Genomic DNA, 27,601 nt, shown 5'->3' with positions numbered 1-27,601 from the left:
CATCCTGGTGTCCACATTTCCCTAGAAGTGCCCACTCTTCTCCCCCGCAAGTGCCACCTCTTCTGATGCCCACATTGCCATAGTGCCCACTCTTCTCTCTTCTGATGCCCACATTGCCATAGTGCCCACTCTTCTCTCTTCTGATGCCCACATTGCCATAGTGCCCACTCTTCTCTCTTCTGATGCCCACATTGCCATAGTGCCCACTCTTCCAAGGTGCCCAGTTTCCCCTATAGTGCCCAGAATGTTTTTGTGCCCACCTTTGACCATTATTTTAATTACGCTATGGGCCACGGGTGACTTAAAAGCGACCAAGACACTTGATGGTCACATGACACATTAGCCTGGTAAAACCACTCGCCCTGCTGGACAATTGCAGCAATCTGGCAGAGTCACGTTTAATGACACATGGCATGCCTCCAAAATGTCTCGTGTTTCAGCTCTTTTTTGTCCTTATTTAGGCCTATTTATTTATTTTCATGGGTGTCTCGTGTTTGTTGCACAGAAACAAACAGTATTCTACTGTTTGATCCTCCCAACAGACGAAAGAGACCATCCTGTAGCCGCAGAAAACCTCGTAGGCTATCGTAATCTGTTTGTTTTCTTTTTCACAATTCATAAATGGTCTGTGTCATGTACAGTATACAGTCAGCATGCAAAAGTAGCTAAAATACCTCACAACAAATAGCGCGTATCTGGCTACCCATTGCCTTAAAGTCACTTTAATATAAAGACCGGAATGTGAATGTGATGCAGTGATGGTTAAGTGTCAAAGTGTGATTGATTGATTGATTGATTGATTGAAATATTCATTCAGTTTGCAGAATTACAGTACATTTCAGCACAAACTCAACAAAGACTGTTAACTGTGAGTGGACGACCCAATAAAGCATTACACTTGTTTACAAGAGGGTCCACCTGACCATGTTCAAATCATCAAAACATTTAGAGACGAATAGACACTTCTATATATAGCCAACGAACATAACAGGAATTCATCATAAAGGAGATTTTAAAAAAGGGAAAGGAAACATGTAGCTTACAGTGAGGGCCCTGAGGGGGAAAAGGGGTGGGTGGTGGGGGGTGGGGGGATTCAGATTTTACGGGGGGCAGTTTCGAATTGTAGCCGTGCCGTCCGGTAATTTGGACATACAAGGTTTCTAATTAGTATAGGCTATCGTGCTTCCACGAAAGGAGGCGGGCACCGGGATCTGCCTGCAACCTATCAGCGTGACGTCCGTCTAAAAAGTTCAATGTAATTACCGTATCTCCACAGTCAACAAACTGGCAAAGAGAGGAAGCTATACTTGGCAATGCGAGCCTCCCGAGAGCCACTTGTAGGCTACTTTTGTGTTTGTTTAGTTTTTGACGTGCCACTGCCAGATATATAGCAGTCATAACACCCCACCGGGCACTCAATGAACAACCTGTGGCTTCGGAAATATCAATCCATCTAATGTGGGTTTGTTGTTCTGAGAGACCTAGTCCGGGATGAAGCTGTTTGACGATCGGCTATGGACACTGTTCAAGCGGCACTGGCAGCACACGCTGACATACTGGAGCGTGTTCTTCAGTTTCGGCCTGTGCATCGCACTCCTCGGGCCAACCATCCTGGACCTGAGGTGCCAGACTCACTCCACTCTGCAGCAGATAACCTGGGTGTTCTTCGCCCAGCAGTCTTTACTGTTGGTGGGCAGCACCTTTGGAGGACTTTTTAAGAAAACGTAAGTTTGACCAAACCTATAATTTTTTTTGCCATGTTTCAGAATTAACAATTAAACGTACGAGTATTATTATTATTATTATTATTATTATTATTTTTATTATTATTCCTACATCATTTTCCAACATGTTATACAAAACACACAACGGCATGCAGTGTCAGTGGCTCAGGGGTAGAGTCAGAGTGGCAGGTATAGAACGGCCAGATGGGAAAACCTCGAGGTTCCCAGTTGGATCCCGGGCTCGGGGCTCCCCCAGAGTTAGTGAAGAAGTGTCCTTGAGCAAGACGCTGAACCCCTAATTGTTAGGTTGGTGCCTTGCATGGCAAATGTGAATGGGTAAATGTAATGCACCATCTATGTATGTAAAGCGCCTCTATGTACTGTATAAAGACATGCACCATTTATGTCAGTCATAAAACACCACACGCCTTTGTATTATTATATCCTGAAGTGCAAAAACATTTTAAACCATATATGGTTTAAAATGTTTTTGTGTGGTGCATTCATATAATATTTTAAAATGGGCAAAAAAACCAACCAAACAAAAAACAACAACATTCATATCATTCAAACAAGTGGACAATCCCGCCCTTGTCACAGGACACCATTCACTGTTCTGTGAGATGCTATTGATCAGCTAAACATCAGCATCCAGGACATAATAGGCATCAGCACACGCACGCACACACACGCACACACACACACACACACACGCACACACACACACACACACACGCACGCAAGCACCACATTTCCAGTGGGAGGATTCATTTTTAAAATTATGAACCGTCATTGTGGATTGATGGTGCGTCATGCTTAATTTGCTCTGTCTTGCTCTGTAATACTTGTATAAATCAGGCTTCGTGCTTTTTGGTCCTTTCTGATGGCTTCACCTTCACTCAATGGCACATTCAAATTATTTTATTTTATTGCGTCCGTCATCCTGCGTCCGTCTGTCATGCCTCGTGACATGCTCCATATACAGTATGGCCAGTACAGAATTCATTTCATATGTTGATCTGACCTCATCAAACCCTGTACACTAAAAACACGGCCATAATAAGTGATGATAGTCAGCTCCATATGTGGAGCCACGGTGTGCTCTAACTGATGATGTGCATTGTGTGAAATGTCCCTTTCACCTTGTGAAATGGAGGTATAGGAAATGGGTATTATACAGCTGGGGCATTGTGGAAAGTTGGCAAGAAAGATGGAAAGCCCAGGGTCAAGATAAGGAGTGTGTTATTTTGTGCTTGAGGGCCCTGATAAGCTAACTGGATAAATAGTGGAATAGTGTACCTGAACCCCATCAAGGTGACTTTATTGTTATGTTTATTGTTAAACCAGCCTGGAATTTGGAAATCACTGCTTTCATTACTGACAAATAGTGTGCTGCACGGTGCACCACTCATTAATAGGAACATGTAAGACACTGGTGAATATTGGTCTATCCGCATGCTCGCTCAAATGCCTACACTACAGCTGATTTAAAATGTCACTGCAGGCCTGGTCAACCTTCCTACATTTCCACGTCTCCAACCTTCTGTATTACCTTCACTTGGCTTCCAATTCAAAACAGAAAACACTAGTGATGACCTACAAAAGCATGGCTCCTCCTTCAGGGCATATGATCCACCCCTTCCCAGTTCCCACACACTGGACGTCTGTCTGTCCCTCCCATCCCTATGACACCCCTGGCCATCTCTGCAAATGTCCTGGACAGTTCTCCCTCCTGGTTCCCAAGCTGTGGAATGGAATGGTCCACCTACCCCCCTCCCCCAGACTCACTCCATTTTCCGAAAACTATTAACCTCTTTAGAGTTTATCTCACCCTCTAGGACTTCTCATTTGTTTTTACCTTTTTTTTTTGATAGTTGCCATGCTAGTTATACTAGTATGCACATAAGTTGGTTACTTGCTATTTAGATACTTGTAGGCATGATGTTTGTGTTTGTATGACCCAGACAGATGGTAGGTTTGATGTCTACCTGCTAATGCTATCCGTGCTAGTTACTTTGTAGCACTTACTTGCTTTTCCTTGCACTCTATTTACTTGACCATTTACTATGTCATTTGCTGACAATGTTTAATGCCATTCTGTAAGCTACTCTGGATAATGGCATCTGCTAAATGTCTAAATTGGAAATGTAATCAATAGAAAAGGGTTTACTACGGATACAATTAAGCAATCAATATCCCTTTGCAAAAAATATATCCCAACTGCAGACTTATGTAATTGAAGAATTTCATTAAGGCTTTTGCATGGCATTACATAACGCATTTTATCTTTATGCGTTGTGACATGTTTAATGTAATCTAATGTAATTTCGTAAGATGCTCTGGGTTAGCGCTTTTACTAAATTGAAAATTGAATCAACAGTTAAGGTTTCACTACAGATACAATAGGTAATAAATATCCCTATCCCTAAAAAGTGTATTAATGCACACTTGTGTAGGGCTGTAGTAATTTGAAATGCATAAAATGCATTTTATCTTTATGTGTTGTGACATGCTGTGTTGACAAATAAAAATAAAATAGAATTGGAATGAGTATCAGAGAAAACATATTTAATTTAACTTTTCTCTCGCTGTAAATGCAGCATAATAAAATAATAAATATGAGAGTCGACTTCTCATTATTAGTATTTTATTATTTTAGTTTGTGAGAAAGATGACAGAGAGATTGGATCCTATGCCAGGATGAATATAATCACTGTTCCATTGTTGGGCACACTTTTGAATGATGTTAAATACAATATAATAATAAAAACATTTACACTATCATTAACAGACTCCAGTCCTCCCTGTGGACACTCTTCTCTTCCACTCTCGCCATATCACTGGTGTTTGCCATCATCCCACTGTGTCACCATGTGATTATGTTGTCTGTTGCCATGGCAATTGCTGGCCTTGCAATGGGGGTGATTGACACCATCGCTAACCTGCGGCTGGTGCAGCTGTACCAGAAAGACTCGGCTGTTTTCCTGCAGGTCAGATGTACTTGAATTCAGTTTGAATCCAAATAACATTTGAGCAGCTTATCACAACCTTGAACTTTGTTATTTGTATTATAAAAAAACACTCTTAATATAAATGTCTGAGCCTGAATAATGAAATAATATATTACAGGGTTGGGCAATATGGACAAAATCAAATAATGTTTTGGACCAATACCTCAATATTGTGACGATAATACAAATAAAAATTCAAAAATGTCTAAATTGCTAAAACAGACAATCTACGTGCCACAATGCAATATGATGACATATTGCCCAGCCCTAATAGATACTGTTAATGCATAATCTGCAAGGGACAGCATTTGGAAAGTAATCTCCAGAACACTGTGCTCTGCCCCAGGCCCTGCATTTCTTCATAGGCCTGGGAGCTCTGGTCAGCCCCCTGGTAGCTGACCCTTTTCTGTCTGAGGAAAACTGCATCTCAAACTGGACCACAAACTCGTCCTCTCCAGAGCTCCACCATCTGCGCAGAGGTCTGGCAGGGCCAGGGGTGGTGTTGCACAACATGTCCCACTACCCGCTCCACACGGAGGGAGTCGCGACCACTGAGGTGGGCTACGCCTTCTGGATCATGGCTCTCATCAATGTGAGTGTGTGTGTGTGTGTGTGTGTGTGTGTGTGTGTGTGTGTGTGTGTGTGTGTGTGTGTGTGTGTGTGTGTGTGTGTGTGTGTGTGTGTGTGTGTGTGTGTGCGCGTGTGCGTGTGCGTGTGCGTGTGTGTGTGTGCGTGCGTGTGCGTGCGTGAGCGCGGGAGTGAGCGCGGGAGTGTGCGCACGTCTGCACGTGTTTACAGGCCTTGCTAGAAGTCCAGCTATCCAGGTATTAGTCATGTGTATAGGGCTATTTGAATAGGAGCTAAGATAACCAACTGCATATTCTGACAAACCTGGCTGCTTTACATACAGTAAGACCAGTGCCAGGACTACATGCTCAATATGTGTATAGACAATGGCACGGTTTCCCAAACGACATCTGCGTAGGGAGTTGGCGTGTGGTTATTCTCAACAACACCCCCTTTCACTGTGTACATACTATACTAATAAAAAACATGACTTATACAACCAATGGAAATTTAAAATATACACTTCATGGAGTACAGAACACTTGGAATTATAACAATCGGTTGAGGATTGCACGAGTATGGCACGAGTTAAATCTGAACTTTTTGCATTGCGGACTTCGTGGTCAGGTGGCGGTGTTCTATACCTTGAATTCATGGTGAAGGTGCACACCGCAATCTGCAAGCTCACTAACTGATTAACTGTTATATCCAATTCTGACATGATATTCAAACCTGGTTCCTCCCAGGGGTAGACATTAAGGGACATTTGGCACTAGTGTATTTTCAAGTTCACTGGCCCCACCGTTATAACCACTGGCCCGGAACATTCGTCAGAAGCTTAAAAAAAGACAGTAGTAAAAAACTGCCTTACAATTTGAACCATGAAAATATGGCGCAAATCTTTGAATATATTCTTTAACTGAAATCTTTGCTTCTGGGAGGTCCCTGCAGGTACAAAAAAAATCAGATGAGGATCGGCGCCAAATACATTGTCATGGCATCAGTAGCTAAATTGCATATTATGTGTGACGATATTTATACTTAGGTCCAAGTTTATCCATTAGAGCAGGGCTATTGTGCTATTGCCATTGAGAATGCATTGGGCATTTAAGTTAAATAACTCAGAAACTATACAAAACATTTCAAAGTAAAAAGTTCCAGCATGTGTCTCCACAGTAAGCTGAATTATAAAAAGTGTGAATGTAGTTTCTAGGTGAAAGTGCTTTTTTGACGTGCCAGTGTCTGCCATTGAGCCCCATTGTAAATTTCTCAAATTTGAAAGCACTATATTTCTAAAACTATGAAACATTTCAAAGATTCATTTTCAGACAATGTCCACCATAAGATGAACCTATTACATTTTGAATGGGGTTTCTAGGTGTATGTAGGACTAGTAGCATGCCAAAGTTTGTGCTATTGCCATAGAGAATGCATTGGGCCTTAAGTTAAATAACTCAAACTACACATTTCAAAGTAAAAAGTTACAGCATGTGTGTCCACAGTACACGGAATTATAAAAGGTGTGAATGGAGTTTAGGTGAAAGTGATTTTTTGACGTGCCAAAATCTGCCATTGACCTCAATATACCATCATTTATAATCATTTCACGGCCAGTCTTATATACTGTATCTTTCTTTTACGGTTCATTCTGTTCCAATCTTGTTATCACATGGGGGCGGGCTGCCAAGCATAAGTACGGCCACAACCGTGTGTGTGTGTGTGTGTGTGGGTGTGTGTGTGTGTGTGTGTGTGTGTGTGTGTGTGTGTGTGTGTGTGTGTGCACACAGCTGCCTGTTCCAGTCGTAGTGCTTGCGTTGATGTACAATGAGAGACTGCTGCCCTGTTCCAACTCCAGTCCTCGTCTGCTAGACAGAGACTCTGCAGGGTCAGCCAACACAGAGCAGGGTAAGAGAGGAGCTCAATGTGTGTATGAATTAAGGCTCATGTGAACCATCAAGGATACAGTACATGATCCATCACACTGTACACATTCTTTTGTGAGCCCATCTAAAGCCATGGCAGGATTATGTGTTGTAAAATATTTAGAAAAGAGAAAGAAGCAGTGACATAGAAAATGTCAGTACAATCATTAAGCACATTAAAGATTATGTTATTAATTGGGAATACAATGTTTATAACTGTGTTTATTAATGCTTAATACTGAATGAATAATGCTATACAAATTATGAATTCATGATGAATTAAGTATAACTTAACTAACGCTAAATAGTGTATCGTTTACACGTTTATAACTGTGTTTACTGTTGAATTCAGTATTTACTAATGATTAGTGTAAGTTACTATAAAATGCTGCCTTACTGTCTTCTCAGGTCACAGCAGTGTGTTTAGTTGCTGTCGCCTTGGCAACCTGCAGGGTCGTCCGCCCTCCTTTTTCTTCTTCCATATTTTGGGTGGAGCCATTCTCTTCATCACTGATGGCATTATAGTGAGACATCCTATTACCACTCAGCCTCAGAGAACACAACATGCTACATACATAAATAAACTGTAATTTACAGTGTAGAGTAGACTGTTCAACTGTGTTGATTTATATATTTTTATTTCGTTTTATTCAACGTCTTTTGAATACATTTTCATTTTGTTTTTTTAGTCATCTGAAATGTTTTAGTTTGAGTAGTTTTTCTTTACTAAATATCATGGTTTTTGTTGACTAAATCTACAGTTGATTTTGTCGACTAAAATGTATTTTGACCGGCCTTTATGGTGACGTAACGTCAGATTTTACACTTGGTTACATGCTGTATACAGTAGCTGATCTACATGCTCACAATGTGTCGCATCGCAACGAGTTGTAAGCTTGTAGATCTGCTATTTTCAAAGTGCGTCACAACCTTCAGTCCATCCCTAACATTTTTTGTCTACTTTGTATTTGTTGACGAAATTGTCAATATAATTAGTCTCAGTTTTAGTCATCATAGCTTAGTTTATATTTAGTTTTCGTCAGTGACAATAGGTAGTTGACGAACACTGTTCGTCATAGTTTTAGTTGACGAAATCAACACTGCTGTTCAAGCTAACATGCTAGTGTTTTTGAACCCAGGGTTACTATGCTGGCTTCGTCTACACCTACGCCGTGTCCCCTCCACTGTTGATGGGCCACAAGGCAGCTGGCTACCTGGACAGTGTGTTCTGGGCCTCTATCACAGCTGGCAGGCTGGCATGTATCTACCTGTCCTACAGATACACTGCTGTCAGGCTGCTCACCTTCAGTCTGGTATGTATCTACCTGTCCTACAGATACACTGCTGTCAGGCTGCTCACCTTCAGTCTGGTATGTATCTACCTGTCCTACAGATACACTGCTGTCAGGCTGCTCACCTTCAGTCTGGTATGTATCTACCTGTCCTACAGATACACTGCTGTCAGGCTGCTCACCTTCAGTCTGGCAGTGCCGGTTCTAGGCCTTTTGAGGCCCTAGGCAACATATTATACAGAGCCCAAAATGTTTATAAACAAATCACAAATGTTTATAAACAAATCACAAATGTTTATAAACAAATCACAAATGTTTATAAACAAATACCAAAATGTTTATAAACAAATACCAAATCCCTTGGTCCTACCCCCCCGACCATGAGACTTACTACAGGTAAACTGGTAGTGGTCCTACCCCCCCCATGAGACTTACAAATCCCAAATGTTTATAAACAAATCCCAAATGTTTGTAAACAAAACCCAAATGTTTATAAACAAATCCCAAAATGTTTATAAATAAATCACAAATGTTTATAAACAAATCACAAATGTTTATAAACAAATACCAAAATGTTTATAAACAAATCCCAAATCCCTTGGTCCTACCCCCCCGAGTCTGGTATGTGCAGTTGTGCACGCACGCACACAGAAAACATACTCAATTATTGTACTTACTTTGTTAGTATCAATACTGCAATGTAGAAATACTCAGTCAGGAATTCCAAGTTTATTTGAGTAAAAGTACAAAAGTATTGGCATTTAAAATCTACTTAAAGTTGGTACCAAAACTCCAAAAGTAAAAAGTACTCACAATGCAGAATGTCCCATTTTAAGTTTTCTTTCTTTTGAAAATACAAGCCCACATGCGACACATTGTGGGCTTGTGAGCTTGTGAGCTTGTACTCAAGTAAAGTACAAATACCTCAAAGTTGTAATTAAGTACAGTACAGTTTACAGTTTAACCTATATTTTCCACCCCCATGGACTTGTTGCATGGTAGGTGAGCATGAACAAAATGCAGATTCAAAGGAAGCAAACGTCACTGAAACAAACATGAATTAAGCATGTCAAAGAGAACATAGAAATATCATGAGATCATTCAAAGATCAGCATAAGACCAGCAGATATATCACTAAACACAACGCAGATGTTAATTTATTTATTTTTCAATACAATAAAAATAATTTGCGCTGCATTGTGAGCTTGTAGATCTGCTACTAGTTTGAGTCTAATCTCTCTTCTGTGTCTCGACCTGAAAAATGACTGATATAAGTCATATAGAGTTATGATTAAAGCATGAGCATTCAATGTTTAACAATGTCTATTCATGCTTTGTGCTTCTCATATTTTGTGGGTGTCAAATAGCAGTTCCTTATTGAACTGCCATTCTATTTGACACCCAAAACATGGGAACTATGCTCAAATAGACGAGGGCTGTGGCTCTAGTGGAATCATTTTATAATCAAATAGATAAGGATGAGAGTAGCTGCCTGACTTTGGCCAGGCACATAGTCTCGTGTTGCCAGACTGTTGCCTCTCACAATTTTCAAATGCTTCCATCATACATTAGGAGATTGTGGAATAGTTGTCTGGCTACGCGAGACTACCAGACACATAACGTGGATTCACTGGCGCCTCGTCCCCGGTATGAGTCTGGACTTCAGCCATAGGCTGAGAGTATGCGTTAGCTGGAGAAATCAGAAAATGCTCGGGGCCAATAAGTGACTGTGTTTCAACTGCTGTCTGTACAACAGTGTAAAGCAGCCTCTTGGGCCATGACTCCATGTGTATATGGTGATGTAACAGTTAACGTCGTAACATACATGCAACAAAAAACAACAATGGCTGCCCTCCACAAGACGGTAAAAACAGCTCTAAGTGCAGTAATTTCGGATATAGACTCTGACATATATCCGACATAGCTCGCTCACGTAGAAAGTAGAAACTAAACCGACCTTGTTGTTTTTTTATTTTGTCATTTCCCAGCACTAGCGCTAGCACTGTGATGGTGTCAGCTTCTTGTTACGCTGATTGGCTAGATGAGTCTGTCTGTCAAGGCAACTACCGTACTTACGCCCACTTTTCAAGAAATTCAGACTGATACCGTGGAGGAAGTGAGAGTGAATCCACGTTATCAGTCTGGCTAAAGCCAGGTTAGGATGAGAGTGGTTTACTGTTCTTACTGCCAATCTAGTTACATGCGACTTTCAATGTTATTTATATAACTTTGACATAACAGAATCTGAATAGAATTTGGGTTTACTTTATATGGTTTGCACTTTGCACAACATTAAGCTTAAGAAGCTGTTTTCTTACCGATTATATCCATTAACCACTGGTAGTGGTAAAAAAAAAGGTCCTTCTTTAGCGGGTTCTATAACATTTGCTAGCCTTAGATGGAAGCCCATTTGAAATAAAACTCTGTGGACTTATATATCATCATCATGGGTGACAGATAATAATTATAGCGATAATGATTTAGAGATAGCTGGTGAGTGCTCGGCATGGAGTTTTATTTTTTATTGTTTTGCCCTTTGGTTAACGGATATATTATCGTCATATTACGGTAAGAAAACGGCTACCCCGGAATTCTCCTTTAAGACCCGGCTTATAAAAACAAATTTGTGCCAGTCGTAGACATGCGCAGAGCAAGTTCAGTCAGGGAACCTCAGTGCAGTTGCTGCCGGCCGTTAATTGGGCCGCCTCAGCATCACGCTCTCATTCACATGATTCACTCAGCCAATCACACACTCACTTCATCTTCATACCGGCTACTTTTACCGGAGGTTTGCATTCCTCTGCCTGCTTGCTTGCTGCTGCTGTATCAGCGTGCCGCTGTATACAAACCTGCTGCGCACCCACCTCCACCCCAGCTACCACCTGTCGTTTTGGATCTACTGTTTAGGTACGGGGGATTCGGAGTCCCTATGGTCGGGACTGATGCACTTGATCTGAGTACCTAAAAAGCAGATCCAATACATCGCCAAACCATAATAATATATATTGTATTGCTCATCTTATATTCAATACATATATATTACATCCTTCTTGAGTTGTCTTGTCTGACTGAACAATACATAAAATCATGCCCCTTTCTATCTCTTTTCTTTCTTCTTCAGGTGGGGGTGATACTAGTGCAGTGTATGATGTTGCTTCTCTATCCTACAGCAGTGTTTTTCTCTTCTTCAGGTGGGGGTGATACTAGTGCAGTGTATGATGTTGCTTCTCTATACTACAGCAGTGTTTTTCTCTTCTTCAGGTGGGGGTGATACTAGTGCAGTGTATGATGTTGCTTCTCTATACTGCAGCAGTGTTTTTCTCTTCTTCAGGTGGGGGTGATACTAGTGCAGTGTATGATGTTGCTTCTCTATACTGCAGCAGTGTTTTTCTCTTCTTCAGGTGGGGGTGATACTAGTGCAGTGTATGATGTTGCTTCTCTACTACAGCAGTGTTTTTCTCTTCATTGGAACATGTGTGTTGGGAATCTGCATCAGTAGTGTGTTTCCCTGCATGCTGGCCTTTACAGAAGACATACTAAACTATAAAGGTAACACACACTTTGCTGTTGCTTTTTATGTTAAGATTTGAGGTAACAGGCCCAATTACAAGGGTGTTGTATTTTATGTTCTGTTTAATATTATAATTATGTATTGTAATCTGCCATGTGTGGAGCTTGGGTGTTTTAGTAGGTTATTATCTGATCATTGTTTGTGAATTGTCATGTTGATTCATGTCAAATGAACTGGGCTGGGCTTCCTTAGAATCATGACACTTTAAGACATGTCAAAAGAGTACAATAACTGTCTCACACACACACACACACACACACACACACACACACACACACACACACACACACACACACACACACACACACACACACACACACATACAGTACACAGACCACATACAGCACGCACGCACGCACGCACGCACGCACGCGCGCACGCACACACACACACACACACACACACACACACACACACACACACACACACATCGATGTGTAAATGCATTCATAGGTACATGAGTTTATAGAGTATAGACACATTAACATGTATGCATGAACCTATTCACATAGAAGTGCAACTAATGTTGAGAAAACACCACAAACTCTTGTGTTTTTGTCTGAAGGTTGTGCCACAACTGTCCTAGTGACCAGCGCCAGCACAGGAGAGATGGTACTGCAGATGATCGTTGGATCGGTAAGATGACGACCAAGGTGTGTGTACTGAAGCGTGTGCGTGTGTGTGTGTGTGTGTGTGTGTGTGTGTGTGTGTGTGTGCGTGTGCGTGTGTGTGTGCGTGCGTGCGTGCGTGCGCGTGTGCATGTGGGTGCATGCGGGTGCGAATTGTGTGTGCAGGTGCGCGTGTGCATGCATAAATATGAACTGATTGTGTGATGCATATGCAACTGGATTGTTTGCGTGTATGACGTGTGCACGCGTGTGTTTTCTGTCTCTGTCCAGGTGATCCACAGTCGGGGTAGTTATGCCTTCTTGCTGTGTGGCTTGATCGCATCGTTCATCTGTTGCGGCCTGTTCCTGCTCCTCCTCTATGTGCAGCACGTACACAGCCCCTGCCAGTCAGGTACACTCTATGTGCAGCACATACTCCTGATCAGCTAAGATTGGCTTTCAAAGTTCGCAGGAGTGGCATACTAACCAAATGCCCGAACCACCAAAGCTGGCTCCCTTCCAGGCGAAGAAGCCTGGATCATTATACAACTCCCCAAATAGGCCACGCCAATTTCCACCAGACAAGATTGTCTATGTTGCGGATATGGATATATATATATATATATATATATATATATACTGTATATATATATATATATATATATATATATATATATATATATATATATATATATATGACTGTTGTATATATGACTGTTGTATATATATATATATATCACCCATTCTTGAGATAAGGGACAAAACTTATTTCAAATCAGATTATATATTTTTTAAAGATACATTCAAATCAAATGGATGTATTTGTAGACACAGGTCTCAACTACCAATCTTGAGAAGGAACAGGTTTTTCGCATAACATTTCTTTCTAAAATGGGACATTTATGCACTTCATAACTGATTCATGTCAACTCCGTCAGACACACTAAAATCCCTTTTATTTTAATTTGATAATTTCAACAATAATATAAAGTCCTCAGTTATCTTATAATGGCTATAATGACACACTTGTCAGACCAGGTGCTCCACTGTTGCAACAAATATAAACAGGACTTGGAAAAGGAGTCTTCAGGCTAAATCTGTTGACAATATTTTCTGATTAATTTAAAAGTAACTGTGTATATTGTTTGCTATGTTGTTGACCATCTACTTTCATTTAGTATGTATATTTATGTGATTGTGACAGTATTAGACACTTTTTTGGCAGTTTGAAATTGTGACCATTTGCTGGGGACAGGCTAAATACAGGCCTTTTGGGTACAGTGCCTGCTTTTAACTAATTCAGATGGCATATGAAAACAATTATAATGAAATCAATGGCATAATAATACACAACTGTATTACATTTAACTTTGCAAGTGCTTTCATCTTTATGAATTAATTTATTTTGAACATAAATAAGGCTCTTATGTGTGGGACATGTTTTTTCCACTTTTGTCCCTCATCTCAAGAATGAGTGATATGATATATAGTATATACTGTGTTGCATATAGCAGATCTAGAAGCTCACAGTGGGTTGCTTTTTTAAATCAATTTTATTTAAACTTGATTGTTCTTCTTGTATTAGTTTGATGAACTGCTGCACACCTAGAGAACTATACCAGTAAGACGCGCAAACGCGGGAAGCGAACGCAGCTCGTACATATTTGGGTTTTGGTCGTATAGCTGCTTTGGGGACTCCTTATATGGTTATGGCTGAGTCATGGTGACACAAATCACTCAGCTCCATATATGGGCACAAAAGCGGGACAGACAGACAGACAGACAGACAGACAGACACACACACAGAGACACACACACACACACACACACACACACAGACAGACAGACAGACAGACAGACAGACATGATCTGCTAGGTCTCATAGTAAGTGCTCACTGGGTTCGCAATCACTGCGTTCGCAATCACTGCGTTCGCAATAACTAATGTCTAATAATAGAAGTGAAACAAAGAAATGTGGGTATACAATACAGCACAGATTGCATAAGATTTTAAGCAACACTAGTATAATTCTGCATACAAAATATGACTGATAATCCTTTATTTATTTATTTTTACCTCACAACTTCCTCTAAAGGCATTGCCATGACAGAGACGCCAAAGCCAGGACAGCCATGACACACGGACTGCAAAAGACTTAAAGGCAGGCCAGTGGACAGAGATGATTTCTGTGTATTTCTACAGAGGACGGTGCAAAAGGAAGATGGAAAGAGAACTCTCTAATGCTCTTTCGCCACTGTCACAAATCATGGTCAGAGTGAGTTTCTAGTAATGGATTACAGCGGGAAACCTTCATGGCAATAGCGCAAACTTTGGCATGCTACTAGTCCTACATACTTACACCTAGAAACCCCATTCAAACCTATTTAGGTGCATCTTATGGTGGACATGTTGGCTTGAAAAGGAAATATATCATAGTTTTAGAAATATAGTGCTTTCAAATTTGAGAAATTTACAATGGGTCTCAATGGCAGACACTGGCAAGTCAAAAAAGCACTTTCACCTAGAAACTCCATTCACACTTTTTATAATTCAGCTTACTGTGGGGAGTGGAGACACAAGCTGGAACCTTTTACTTTGAAATGTTTTGTAGTTTCTGAGTTATTTAACTTAAACGCCCAATGCATTCTCAATGGTAATAGCACACACTTTGGCATGCTACTATTCCTACATACTTGCACCTAGAAACCCCATTCAAACCTATTTAGGTTCATCTTACGGTGGACATTTGCCTGAAAAGGAATCTTTGAAATGTTTCATAGTTTTAGAAATATAGTGCTTTTAAATTTGAGAAATTCAGAATGGGGGTCAATGGCAGATTTTGGCAAGTAAAGATTTGAGAGGGGTTTGAACCCACAACCTCCAGATCATGCAGCCAGTGTGCTAAGTCACTGATCTACTTGCTACCTGCCACAATGCAGTCTGCTGTTCCCTTTGAGTAACAACATTGATACAAAAATAAAATACAAAAAATAAAATAACAGGAGATTTGTCTATTGTTTCTTTTGCTGTTGTTTATCTCTAGACATTCGAATGTTTATGAACCACAATGAAAAAATGAAAAAAAAAATCCGCAATTTCCGCAATTTCCGCAATTCCGCAATTTGACAAAAACGATGGGTTATAGCCCATGTTTTTTGAAATTTTGAAAAAAAAAGTTAGCCTCGTTTCTCATCATTTTGGACCGTGGGCTATAGCCCATATCGTACGGCATACTATAGCGCGCAGTTTTTCATCATTTTTGAAGATTTGAAAAAAATTACGAAATGACAAAAACGATGGGTTATAGCCCATGTTTTTTGAAATTTTGAAAAAAAAAGTTAGCCTCGTTTCTCATCATTTTGGACCGTGGGCTATAGCCCATATCGTACGGCATACTATAGCGCGCCGTTTTTCATCATTTTTGAAGATTTGAAAAAAATTACGAAATGACAAAAACGATGGGTTATAGCCCATGTTTTTTGAAATTTTGAAAAAAAAAGTTATCCTCGTTTCTCATCATTTTGGACCATGGGCTATAGCCCATATCGTACGGCATACTATAGCGCGCCGTTTTTCATCATTTTTGAGGATTAGAAAAAAATTACGAAATGACCAAAACGATGGGTTATAGCCCATGTTTTTTGAAATTTTGAAAAAAAAAGTTAGCCTCGTTTCTCATCATTTTGGACCATGGGCTATAGCCCATATCGTACGGCATACTATAGCGCGCCGTTTTTCAGCATTTTTGAGGATTTGAAAAAAATGACGAAATGACAAAAACGATGGGTTACAGCCCATGTTTTTTGAAATTTTGGAAAAAAAAGTTAGCCTCGTTTCTCATCATTTTGGACCGTGGGCTATAGCCCATATCGTACGGCATACTATAGCGCGCCGTTTTTCATCATTTTTGAAGATTTGAAAAAAATTACGAAATGACAAAAACGATGGGTTATAGCCCATGTTTTTTGAAATTTTGAAAAAAAAAGTTATCCTCGTTTCTCATCACTTTGGACCATGGGCTATAGCCCATATCGTACGGCATACTATAGCGCGCCGTTTTTCATCATTTTTGAGGATTTGAAAAAAATTACGAAATGACAAAAACGATGGGTTATAGCCCATGTTTTTTGAAATTTTGAAAAAAAAAGTTAGCCTCGTTTCTCATCATTTTGGACCGTGGGCTATAGCCCATATCGTACGGCATACTATAGCGCGCAGTTTTTCATCATTTTTGAAGATTTGAAAAAAATTACGAAATGACAAAAACGATGGGTTATAGCCCATGTTTTTTGAAATTTTGAAAAAAAAAGTTAGCCTCGTTTCTCATCATTTTGGACCGTGGGCTATAGCCCATATCGTACGGCATACTATAGCGCGCCGTTTTTCATCATTTTTGAAGATTTGAAAAAAATTACGAAATGACAAAAACGATGGGTTATAGCCCATGTTTTTTGAAATTTTGAAAAAAAAAGTTATCCTCGTTTCTCATCATTTTGGACCATGGGCTATAGCCCATATCGTACGGCATACTATAGCGCGCCGTTTTTCATCATTTTTGAGGATTAGAAAAAAATTACGAAATGACCAAAACGATGGGTTATAGCCCATGTTTTTTGAAATTTTGAAAAAAAAAGTTAGCCTCGTTTCTCATCATTTTGGACCGTGGGCTATAGCCCATATCGTACGGCATACTATAGCGCGCCGTTTTTCATCATTTTTGAAGATTTGAAAAAAATGACAAAAACGATGGGTTATAGCCCATGTTTTTTGAAATTTTGAAAAAAAAGGTTATCCTCGTTTCTCATCATTTTGGACCATGGGCTATAGCCCGTATCGTACGGCATACTATAGCGCGCCGTTTTTCATCATTTTTGAGGATTTGAAAAAAATGACGAAATGACAAAAACGATGGGTTATAGCCCATGTTTTTTGAAATTTTGAAAAAAAAAGTTAGCCTCGTTTCTCATCATTTTGGACCGTGGGCTATAGCCCATATCGTACGGCATACTATAGCGCGCCGTTTTTCATCATTTTTGAAGATTTGAAAAAAATTACGAAATGACAAAAACGATGGGTTATAGCCCATGTTTTTTGAAATTTTGAAAAAAAAAGTTATCCTCGTTTCTCATCATTTTGGACCATGGGCTATAGCCCATATCGTACGGCATACTATAGCGCGCCGTTTTTCATCATTTTTGAGGATTTGAAAAAAATGACGAAATGACAAAAACGATGGGTTATAGCCCATGTTTTTTGAAATTTTGAAAAAAAAAGTTAGCCTCGTTTCTCATCATTTTGGACCGTGGGCTATAGCCCATATCGTACGGCATACTATAGCGCGCCGTTTTTCATCATTTTTGAAGATTTGAAAAAAATTACGAAATGACAAAAACGATGGGTTATAGCCCATGTTTTTTGAAATTTTGAAAAAAAAAGTTATCCTCGTTTCTCATCATTTTGGACCATGGGCTATAGCCCATATCGTACGGCATACTATAGCGCGCCGTTTTTCATCATTTTTGAGGATTAGAAAAAAATTACGAAATGACCAAAACGATGGGTTATAGCCCATGTTTTTTGAAATTTTGAAAAAAAAAGTTAGCCTCGTTTCTCATCATTTTGGACCGTGGGCTATAGCCCATATCGTACGGCATACTATAGCGCGCCGTTTTTCATCATTTTTGAAGATTTGAAAAAAATGACAAAAACGATGGGTTATAGCCCATGTTTTTTGAAATTTTGAAAAAAAAGGTTATCCTCGTTTCTCATCATTTTGGACCATGGGCTATAGCCCATATCGTACGGCATACTATAGCGCGCCGTTTTTCATCATTTTTGAGGATTTGAAAAAAATGACGAAATGACAAAAACGATGGGTTATAGCCCATGTTTTTTGAAATTTTGAAAAAAAAAGTTAGCCTCGTTTCTCATCATTTTGGACCGTGGGCTATAGCCCATATCGTACGGCATACTATAGCGCGCCGTTTTTCATCATTTTTGAAGATTTGAAAAAAATTACGAAATGACAAAAACGATGGGTTATAGCCCATGTTTTTTGAAATTTTGAAAAAAAAAGTTATCCTCGTTTCTCATCATTTTGGACCATGGGCTATAGCCCATATCGTACGGCATACTATAGCGCGCCGTTTTTCATCATTTTTGAGGATTTGAAAAAAATGACGAAATGACAAAAACGATGGGTTATAGCCCATGTTTTTTGAAATTTTGAAAAAAAAAGTTAGCCTCGTTTCTCATCATTTTGGACCGTGGGCTATAGCCCATATCGTACGGCATACTATAGCGCGCCGTTTTTCATCATTTTTGAAGATTTGAAAAAAATGACAAAAACGATGGGTTATAGCCCATGTTTTTTGAAATTTTGAAAAAAAAGGTTATCCTCGTTTCTCATCATTTTGGACCATGGGCTATAGCCCATATCGTACGGCATACTATAGCGCGCCGTTTTTCATCATTTTTGAGGATTTGAAAAAAATGACGAAATGACAAAAACGATGGGTTATAGCCCATGTTTTTTGAAATTTTGAAAAAAAAAGTTAGCCTCGTTTCTCATCATTTTGGACCGTGGGCTATAGCCCATATCGTACGGCATACTATAGCGCGCCGTTTTTCATCATTTTTGAAGATTTGAAAAAAATTACGAAATGACAAAAACGATGGGTTATAGCCCATGTTTTTTGAAATTTTGAAAAAAAAAGTTATCCTCGTTTCTCATCATTTTGGACCATGGGCTATAGCCCATATCGTACGGCATACTATAGCGCGCCGTTTTTCATCATTTTTGAGGATTTGAAAAAAATGACGAAATGACAAAAACGATGGGTTATAGCCCATGTTTTTTGAAATTTTGAAAAAAAAAGTTAGCGTCGTTTCTCATCATTTTGGACCGTGGGCTATAGCCCATATCGTACGGCATACTATAGCGCGCCGTTTTTCATCATTTTTGAAGATTTGAAAAAAATTACGAAATGACAAAAACGATGGGTTATAGCCCATGTTTTTTGAAATTTTGAAAAAAAAAGTTATCCTCGTTTCTCATCATTTTGGACCATGGGCTATAGCCCATATCGTACGGCATACTATAGCGCGCCGTTTTTCATCATTTTTGAGGATTTGAAAAAAATTACGAAATGACAAAAACGATGGGTTATAGCCCATGTTTTTTGAAATTTTGAAAAAAAAAGTTAGCCTCGTTTCTCATCATTTTGGACCGTGGGCTATAGCCCATATCGTACGGCATACTATAGCGCGCCGTTTTTCATCATTTTTGAAGATTTGAAAAAAATTACGAAATGACAAAAACGATGGGTTATAGCCCATGTTTTTTGAAATTTTGAAAAAAAAAGTTATCCTCGTTTCTCATCATTTTGGACCATGGGCTATAGCCCATATCGTACGGCATACTATAGCGCGCCGTTTTTCATCATTTTTGAAGATTTGAAAAAAATTACGAAATGACAAAAACGATGGGTTATAGCCCATGTTTTTTGAAATTTTGAAAAAAAACGTTATCCTCGTTTCTCATCATTTTGGACCATGGGCTATAGCCCATATCGTACGGCATACTATAGCGCGCCGTTTTTCATCATTTTTGAGGATTTGAAAAAAATTACGAAATGACAAAAACGATGGGTTATAGCCCATGTTTTTTGAAATTTTGAAAAAAAAAGTTAGCCTCGTTTCTCATCATTTTGGACCGTGGGCTATAGCCCATATCGTACGGCATACTATAGCGCGCCGTTTTTCATCATTTTTGAAGATTTGAAAAAAATTACGAAATGACAAAAACGATGGGTTATAGCCCATGTTTTTTGAAATTTTGAAAAAAAAAGTTATCCTCGTTTCTCATCATTTTGGACCATGGGCTATAGCCCATATCGTACGGCATACTATAGCGCGCCGTTTTTCATCATTTTTGAAGATTTGAAAAAAATTACGAAATGACAAAAACGATGGGTTATATCCCATGTTTTTTGAAATTTTGAAAAAAAACGTTATCCTCGTTTCTCATCATTTTGGACCATGGGCTATAGCCCATATCGTACGGCATACTATAGCGCGCCGTTTTTCATCATTTTTGAGGATTTGAAAAAAATTACGAAATGACAAAAACGATGGGTTATAGCCCATGTTTTTTGAAATTTTGAAAAAAAAAGTTAGCCTCGTTTCTCATCATTTTGGACCGTGGGCTATAGCCCATATCGTACGGCATACTATAGCGCGCCGTTTTTCATCATTTTTGAAGATTTGAAAAAAATTACGAAATGACAAAAACGATGGGTTATAGCCCATGTTTTTTGAAATTTTGAAAAAAAAAGTTATCCTCGTTTCTCATCATTTTGGACCATGGGCTATAGCCCATATCGTACGGCATACTATAGCGCGCCGTTTTTCATCATTTTTGAGGATTAGAAAAAAATTACGAAATGACCAAAACGATGGGTTATAGCCCATGTTTTTTGAAATTTTGAAAAAAAAAGTTAGCCTCGTTTCTCATCATTTTGGACCGTGGGCTATAGCCCATATCGTACGGCATACTATAGCGCGCCGTTTTTCATCATTTTTGAAGATTTGAAAAAAATGACAAAAACGATGGGTTATAGCCCATGTTTTTTGAAATTTTGAAAAAAAAGGTTATCCTCGTTTCTCATCATTTTGGACCATGGGCTATAGCCCGTATCGTACGGCATACTATAGCGCGCCGTTTTTCATCATTTTTGAGGATTTGAAAAAAATGACGAAATGACAAAAACGATGGGTTATAGCCCATGTTTTTTGAAATTTTGAAAAAAAAAGTTAGCCTCGTTTCTCATCATTTTGGACCGTGGGCTATAGCCCATATCGTACGGCATACTATAGCGCGCCGTTTTTCATCATTTTTGAAGATTTGAAAAAAATTACGAAATGACAAAAACGATGGGTTATAGCCCATGTTTTTTGAAATTTTGAAAAAAAAAGTTATCCTCGTTTCTCATCATTTTGGACCATGGGCTATAGCCCATATCGTACGGCATACTATAGCGCGCCGTTTTTCATCATTTTTGAGGATTTGAAAAAAATGACGAAATGACAAAAACGATGGGTTATAGCCCATGTTTTTTGAAATTTTGAAAAAAAAAGTTAGCCTCGTTTCTCATCATTTTGGACCGTGGGCTATAGCCCATATCGTACGGCATACTATAGCGCGCCGTTTTTCATCATTTTTGAAGATTTGAAAAAAATTACGAAATGACAAAAACGATGGGTTATAGCCCATGTTTTTTGAAATTTTGAAAAAAAAAGTTATCCTCGTTTCTCATCATTTTGGACCATGGGCTATAGCCCATATCGTACGGCATACTATAGCGCGCCGTTTTTCATCATTTTTGAGGATTAGAAAAAAATTACGAAATGACCAAAACGATGGGTTATAGCCCATGTTTTTTGAAATTTTGAAAAAAAAAGTTAGCCTCGTTTCTCATCATTTTGGACCGTGGGCTATAGCCCATATCGTACGGCATACTATAGCGCGCCGTTTTTCATCATTTTTGAAGATTTGAAAAAAATGACAAAAACGATGGGTTATAGCCCATGTTTTTTGAAATTTTGAAAAAAAAGGTTATCCTCGTTTCTCATCATTTTGGACCATGGGCTATAGCCCATATCGTACGGCATACTATAGCGCGCCGTTTTTCATCATTTTTGAGGATTTGAAAAAAATGACGAAATGACAAAAACGATGGGTTATAGCCCATGTTTTTTGAAATTTTGAAAAAAAAAGTTAGCCTCGTTTCTCATCATTTTGGACCGTGGGCTATAGCCCATATCGTACGGCATACTATAGCGCGCCGTTTTTCATCATTTTTGAAGATTTGAAAAAAATTACGAAATGACAAAAACGATGGGTTATAGCCCATGTTTTTTGAAATTTTGAAAAAAAAAGTTATCCTCGTTTCTCATCATTTTGGACCATGGGCTATAGCCCATATCGTACGGCATACTATAGCGCGCCGTTTTTCATCATTTTTGAGGATTTGAAAAAAATGACGAAATGACAAAAACGATGGGTTATAGCCCATGTTTTTTGAAATTTTGAAAAAAAAAGTTAGCCTCGTTTCTCATCATTTTGGACCGTGGGCTATAGCCCATATCGTACGGCATACTATAGCGCGCCGTTTTTCATCATTTTTGAAGATTTGAAAAAAATGACAAAAACGATGGGTTATAGCCCATGTTTTTTGAAATTTTGAAAAAAAAGGTTATCCTCGTTTCTCATCATTTTGGACCATGGGCTATAGCCCATATCGTACGGCATACTATAGCGCGCCGTTTTTCATCATTTTTGAGGATTTGAAAAAAATGACGAAATGACAAAAACGATGGGTTATAGCCCATGTTTTTTGAAATTTTGAAAAAAAAAGTTAGCCTCGTTTCTCATCATTTTGGACCGTGGGCTATAGCCCATATCGTACGGCATACTATAGCGCGCCGTTTTTCATCATTTTTGAAGATTTGAAAAAAATTACGAAATGACAAAAACGATGGGTTATAGCCCATGTTTTTTGAAATTTTGAAAAAAAAAGTTATCCTCGTTTCTCATCATTTTGGACCATGGGCTATAGCCCATATCGTACGGCATACTATAGCGCGCCGTTTTTCATCATTTTTGAGGATTTGAAAAAAATGACGAAATGACAAAAACGATGGGTTATAGCCCATGTTTTTTGAAATTTTGAAAAAAAAAGTTAGCGTCGTTTCTCATCATTTTGGACCGTGGGCTATAGCCCATATCGTACGGCATACTATAGCGCGCCGTTTTTCATCATTTTTGAAGATTTGAAAAAAATTACGAAATGACAAAAACGATGGGTTATAGCCCATGTTTTTTGAAATTTTGAAAAAAAAAGTTATCCTCGTTTCTCATCATTTTGGACCATGGGCTATAGCCCATATCGTACGGCATACTATAGCGCGCCGTTTTTCATCATTTTTGAGGATTTGAAAAAAATTACGAAATGACAAAAACGATGGGTTATAGCCCATGTTTTTTGAAATTTTGAAAAAAAAAGTTAGCCTCGTTTCTCATCATTTTGGACCGTGGGCTATAGCCCATATCGTACGGCATACTATAGCGCGCCGTTTTTCATCATTTTTGAAGATTTGAAAAAAATTACGAAATGACAAAAACGATGGGTTATAGCCCATGTTTTTTGAAATTTTGAAAAAAAAAGTTATCCTCGTTTCTCATCATTTTGGACCATGGGCTATAGCCCATATCGTACGGCATACTATAGCGCGCCGTTTTTCATCATTTTTGAAGATTTGAAAAAAATTACGAAATGACAAAAACGATGGGTTATAGCCCATGTTTTTTGAAATTTTGAAAAAAAACGTTATCCTCGTTTCTCATCATTTTGGACCATGGGCTATAGCCCATATCGTACGGCATACTATAGCGCGCCGTTTTTCATCATTTTTGAGGATTTGAAAAAAATTACGAAATGACAAAAACGATGGGTTATAGCCCATGTTTTTTGAAATTTTGAAAAAAAAAGTTAGCCTCGTTTCTCATCATTTTGGACCGTGGGCTATAGCCCATATCGTACGGCATACTATAGCGCGCCGTTTTTCATCATTTTTGAAGATTTGAAAAAAATTACGAAATGACAAAAACGATGGGTTATAGCCCATGTTTTTTGAAATTTTGAAAAAAAAAGTTATCCTCGTTTCTCATCATTTTGGACCATGGGCTATAGCCCATATCGTACGGCATACTATAGCGCGCCGTTTTTCATCATTTTTGAAGATTTGAAAAAAATTACGAAATGACAAAAACGATGGGTTATATCCCATGTTTTTTGAAATTTTGAAAAAAAACGTTATCCTCGTTTCTCATCATTTTGGACCATGGGCTATAGCCCATATCGTACGGCATACTATAGCGCGCCGTTTTTCATCATTTTTGAGGATTTGAAAAAAATTACGAAATGACAAAAACGATGGGTTATAGCCCATGTTTTTTGAAATTTTGAAAAAAAAAGTTAGCCTCGTTTCTCATCATTTTGGACCGTGGGCTATAGCCCATATCGTACGGCATACTATAGTGCGCCGTTTTTCATAATTTTTGAAGATTTGAAAAAAATTACGAAATGACAAAAACGATGGGTTATAGCCCATGTTTTTTGAAATTTTGAAAGAAAAAGTTATCCTCGTTTCTCATCATTTTGGACCATGGGCTATAGCCCATATCGTACGGCATACTATAGCGCGCCGTTTTTCATCATTTTTGAGGATTTGAAAAAAATGACGAAATGACAAAAACGATGGGTTATAGCCCATGTTTTTTGAAATTTTGAAAAAAAAAGTTATCCTCGTTTCTCATCATTTTGGACCGTGGGCTATAGCCCATATCGTACGGCATACTATAGCGCGCCGTTTTTCATCATTTTTGAGGATTTGAAAAAAATGACGAAATGACAAAAACGATGGGTTATAGCCCATGTTTTTTGAAATTTTGAAAAAAAAAGTTAGCCTCGTTTCTCGTCATTTTGGACCGTGGGCTATAGCCCATATCGTACGGCATAGTATAGCGCGCAGTTTTTCATCATTTTTGAAGATTTGAAAAAAATTACGAAATGACAAAAACGATGGGTTATAGCCCATGTTTTTTGAAATTTTGAAAAAAAAAGTTATCCTCGTTTCTCATCATTTTGGACCATGGGCTATAGCCCATATCGTACGGCATACTATAGCGCGCCGTTTTTCATCATTTTTGAGGATTTGAAAAAAATGACGTAACTTTGAGGCTGCACAGATTGTGCTTCTCTCTCTGACCTCGTCAGCACACAATAAACGGTGGCGGCAGGTGACATGGCGGCGCGCACAGACGCTGCGGCTTTGAGCTCTTCTTTTCAGTGCTTTTTGTTAGTGTTGTTATGTTTGTCAGTCACTGTTAGCCGTGCAAATCCTGTTTATAGTCGACAGGACCTTTTAGGCATTGGACTGCGGACTGATCAAGGTGATCAGTCTGTAAACAAAGACTATATTCACTCGCACGACATACCGCGGGACATAGCCCGCCGACCGGGCTCTCCGTGGATCATCGTACCGGCAAGCAGGAGGAGGCGACGCAGGGAGAGGAAGCAGAAGCGGGGCTGCCGAGCTGGTGTCCTCACGCAGCTAAAAAGACGGCCACACAAACCACCGCTTCCCAGCATCTTCCTCTCAAACGTCAGATCCATTGCAAACAAAATCGACGACCTGAGACTATGGACTGCAGGAAATAGGCGCATCCAGGATTGTTGTGTCACGGTGATAACCGAGACCTGGCTTCACCCTTCCATTCCAGATACGGCTATTGAGCTAGCAGATCGCACAGTACACCGAATGGACAGAAACCGCGACTCCGGTAAGGGCAAAGGAGGAGGAGTTTGCATTTATGTAAACAACAGCTGGTGCACAAACACTACTACCATTGACAGCCACTGCTCTCCAGACTTAGAGTATGTGACAGTTAAGTGCAGACCGACATACCTCCCACGTGAATTTACTGTTGTCATGGTAACTGCTGTGTACATACCACCAGATGCAAATGCTAACGTAGCCCTTAGTCACTTGTATGATTCTATTAGTCTTCAACAAAATAGCCACCCTGAGGGTGTACATATCATAGCAGGTGATTTTAACCATGTTAATTTGAAAGTAGTGCTCCCCAAGTTACATCAGCACATAAAATGTGCCACTAGAGGTGCAAATACTCTAGATAAAGTCTACTCTAATATTAAACATGGTTACAAGGCTATACAGATGCCACACCTAGCCTCCTCTGACCATATGTCACTGCTCCTCATACCAGCATACACTCCTCTCAGGAAAAAAGCCCCCCTCACAACGAGGACTGTTCAAACGTGGCCTGATGATGCTACAGAGCAGCTGCAGGACTGTTTTGAAAGCACCGATTGGGACATTTTTGAACATCAGGACCTGGAAGTATACACCTCATCTGTCCTCTGTTATATAAAACACTGTGTGGAGACAGTCACAGTGGACAGGCGTATTTGTGTGTACCCTAACCAGAAGCCCTGGATGAACAGAGAAGTCAGAGTCCTGCTGAAGCAGAGGGACAGTGCCTTCAGGGCTGGAGACGAGGCACTTTATAAGGCAGCGAGAATCCAGCTGAACAAAGGCATCAGGAGGGCTAAGGCAGCATACAAGAAAAAGATTGAGGACAACCTCAGCAGCAACGACACAAGGCAGATGTGGCAAGGTGTCCAACACATCACCAACTACAAGTCAAGCAACCGCGCTGCAGCCAGCGGTGACGCCTCATCAGCGGAGGAGTTAAACCATTTCTTTGCTCGTTTTGAGGTTGACACACCGGAGGCCTCATCACATCTACCAGTGCACAGCAGCAACATCCTTACAGTGCAGGTGCAGGAGGTCAAGCACACACTGCAAGCGGTCAACCCAAGGAAAGCTGCAGGACCAGATGGTGTGACAGGAAGGGTTTTGAAGGACTGCGCAGACCAACTGGCGGGTGTCTTTACCAAGATATTCAACCAGTCCCTACAACAGGGCTTGATTCCACCCTGTCTGAAGTCCTCCACAATAATTCCCCTCCCAAAAAAGGCAAATGTCAGCAGCCTAAATGACTACCGGCCAGTGGCACTTACACCTATCATCATGAAGTGCTTTGAGAAACTGGTCCGGAGACATATTACAGCTAGTCTACCATCCACACTTGACCCCCACCAGTTTGCATACAGAGCCAACAGGTCTACAGAAGACGCCATAGCGACAGCTCTCCATTCCACACTCACACACCTGGAAAAGCCAAGGAGCTACACCAGGCTACTCTTCATAGACTTCAGCTCTGCGTTTAACACCATCGTGCCGGGCAGACTAATCCC

General features: G+C 39.7%; 1 protein-coding gene across 1 annotated transcript; it reads left to right on the top strand.

The window, feature by feature from the left end:
- Positions 1-1,491: 1,491 nt before the first annotated feature.
- Positions 1,492-14,912, top strand: mfsd4aa (major facilitator superfamily domain containing 4Aa; the record flags this gene model as incomplete). Its single annotated transcript, XM_080777630.1, has 10 exons — positions 1,492-1,724; positions 4,516-4,714; positions 5,082-5,327; positions 7,090-7,225; positions 7,633-7,748; positions 8,364-8,537; positions 11,918-12,065; positions 12,653-12,723; positions 12,987-13,107; positions 14,791-14,912. The coding sequence occupies 10 exons, from the start codon at positions 1,492-1,494 to the stop codon at positions 14,829-14,831; spliced, it is 1,485 nt and encodes a 494-aa protein (XP_080633756.1). The 3' UTR covers positions 14,832-14,912.
- Positions 14,913-27,601: the final 12,689 nt, after the last annotated feature.

The sequence above is a fragment of the Protomyctophum bolini genome (genome assembly GCF_963924005.1).
Source record: "Protomyctophum bolini genome assembly, chromosome: 2".
NCBI lineage: Eukaryota > Metazoa > Chordata > Actinopteri > Myctophiformes > Myctophidae > Protomyctophum > Protomyctophum bolini.
The sequence above is the reverse complement of the archived record's forward strand: the minus strand, read 5'-3'. Positions and strand labels throughout refer to the sequence as shown.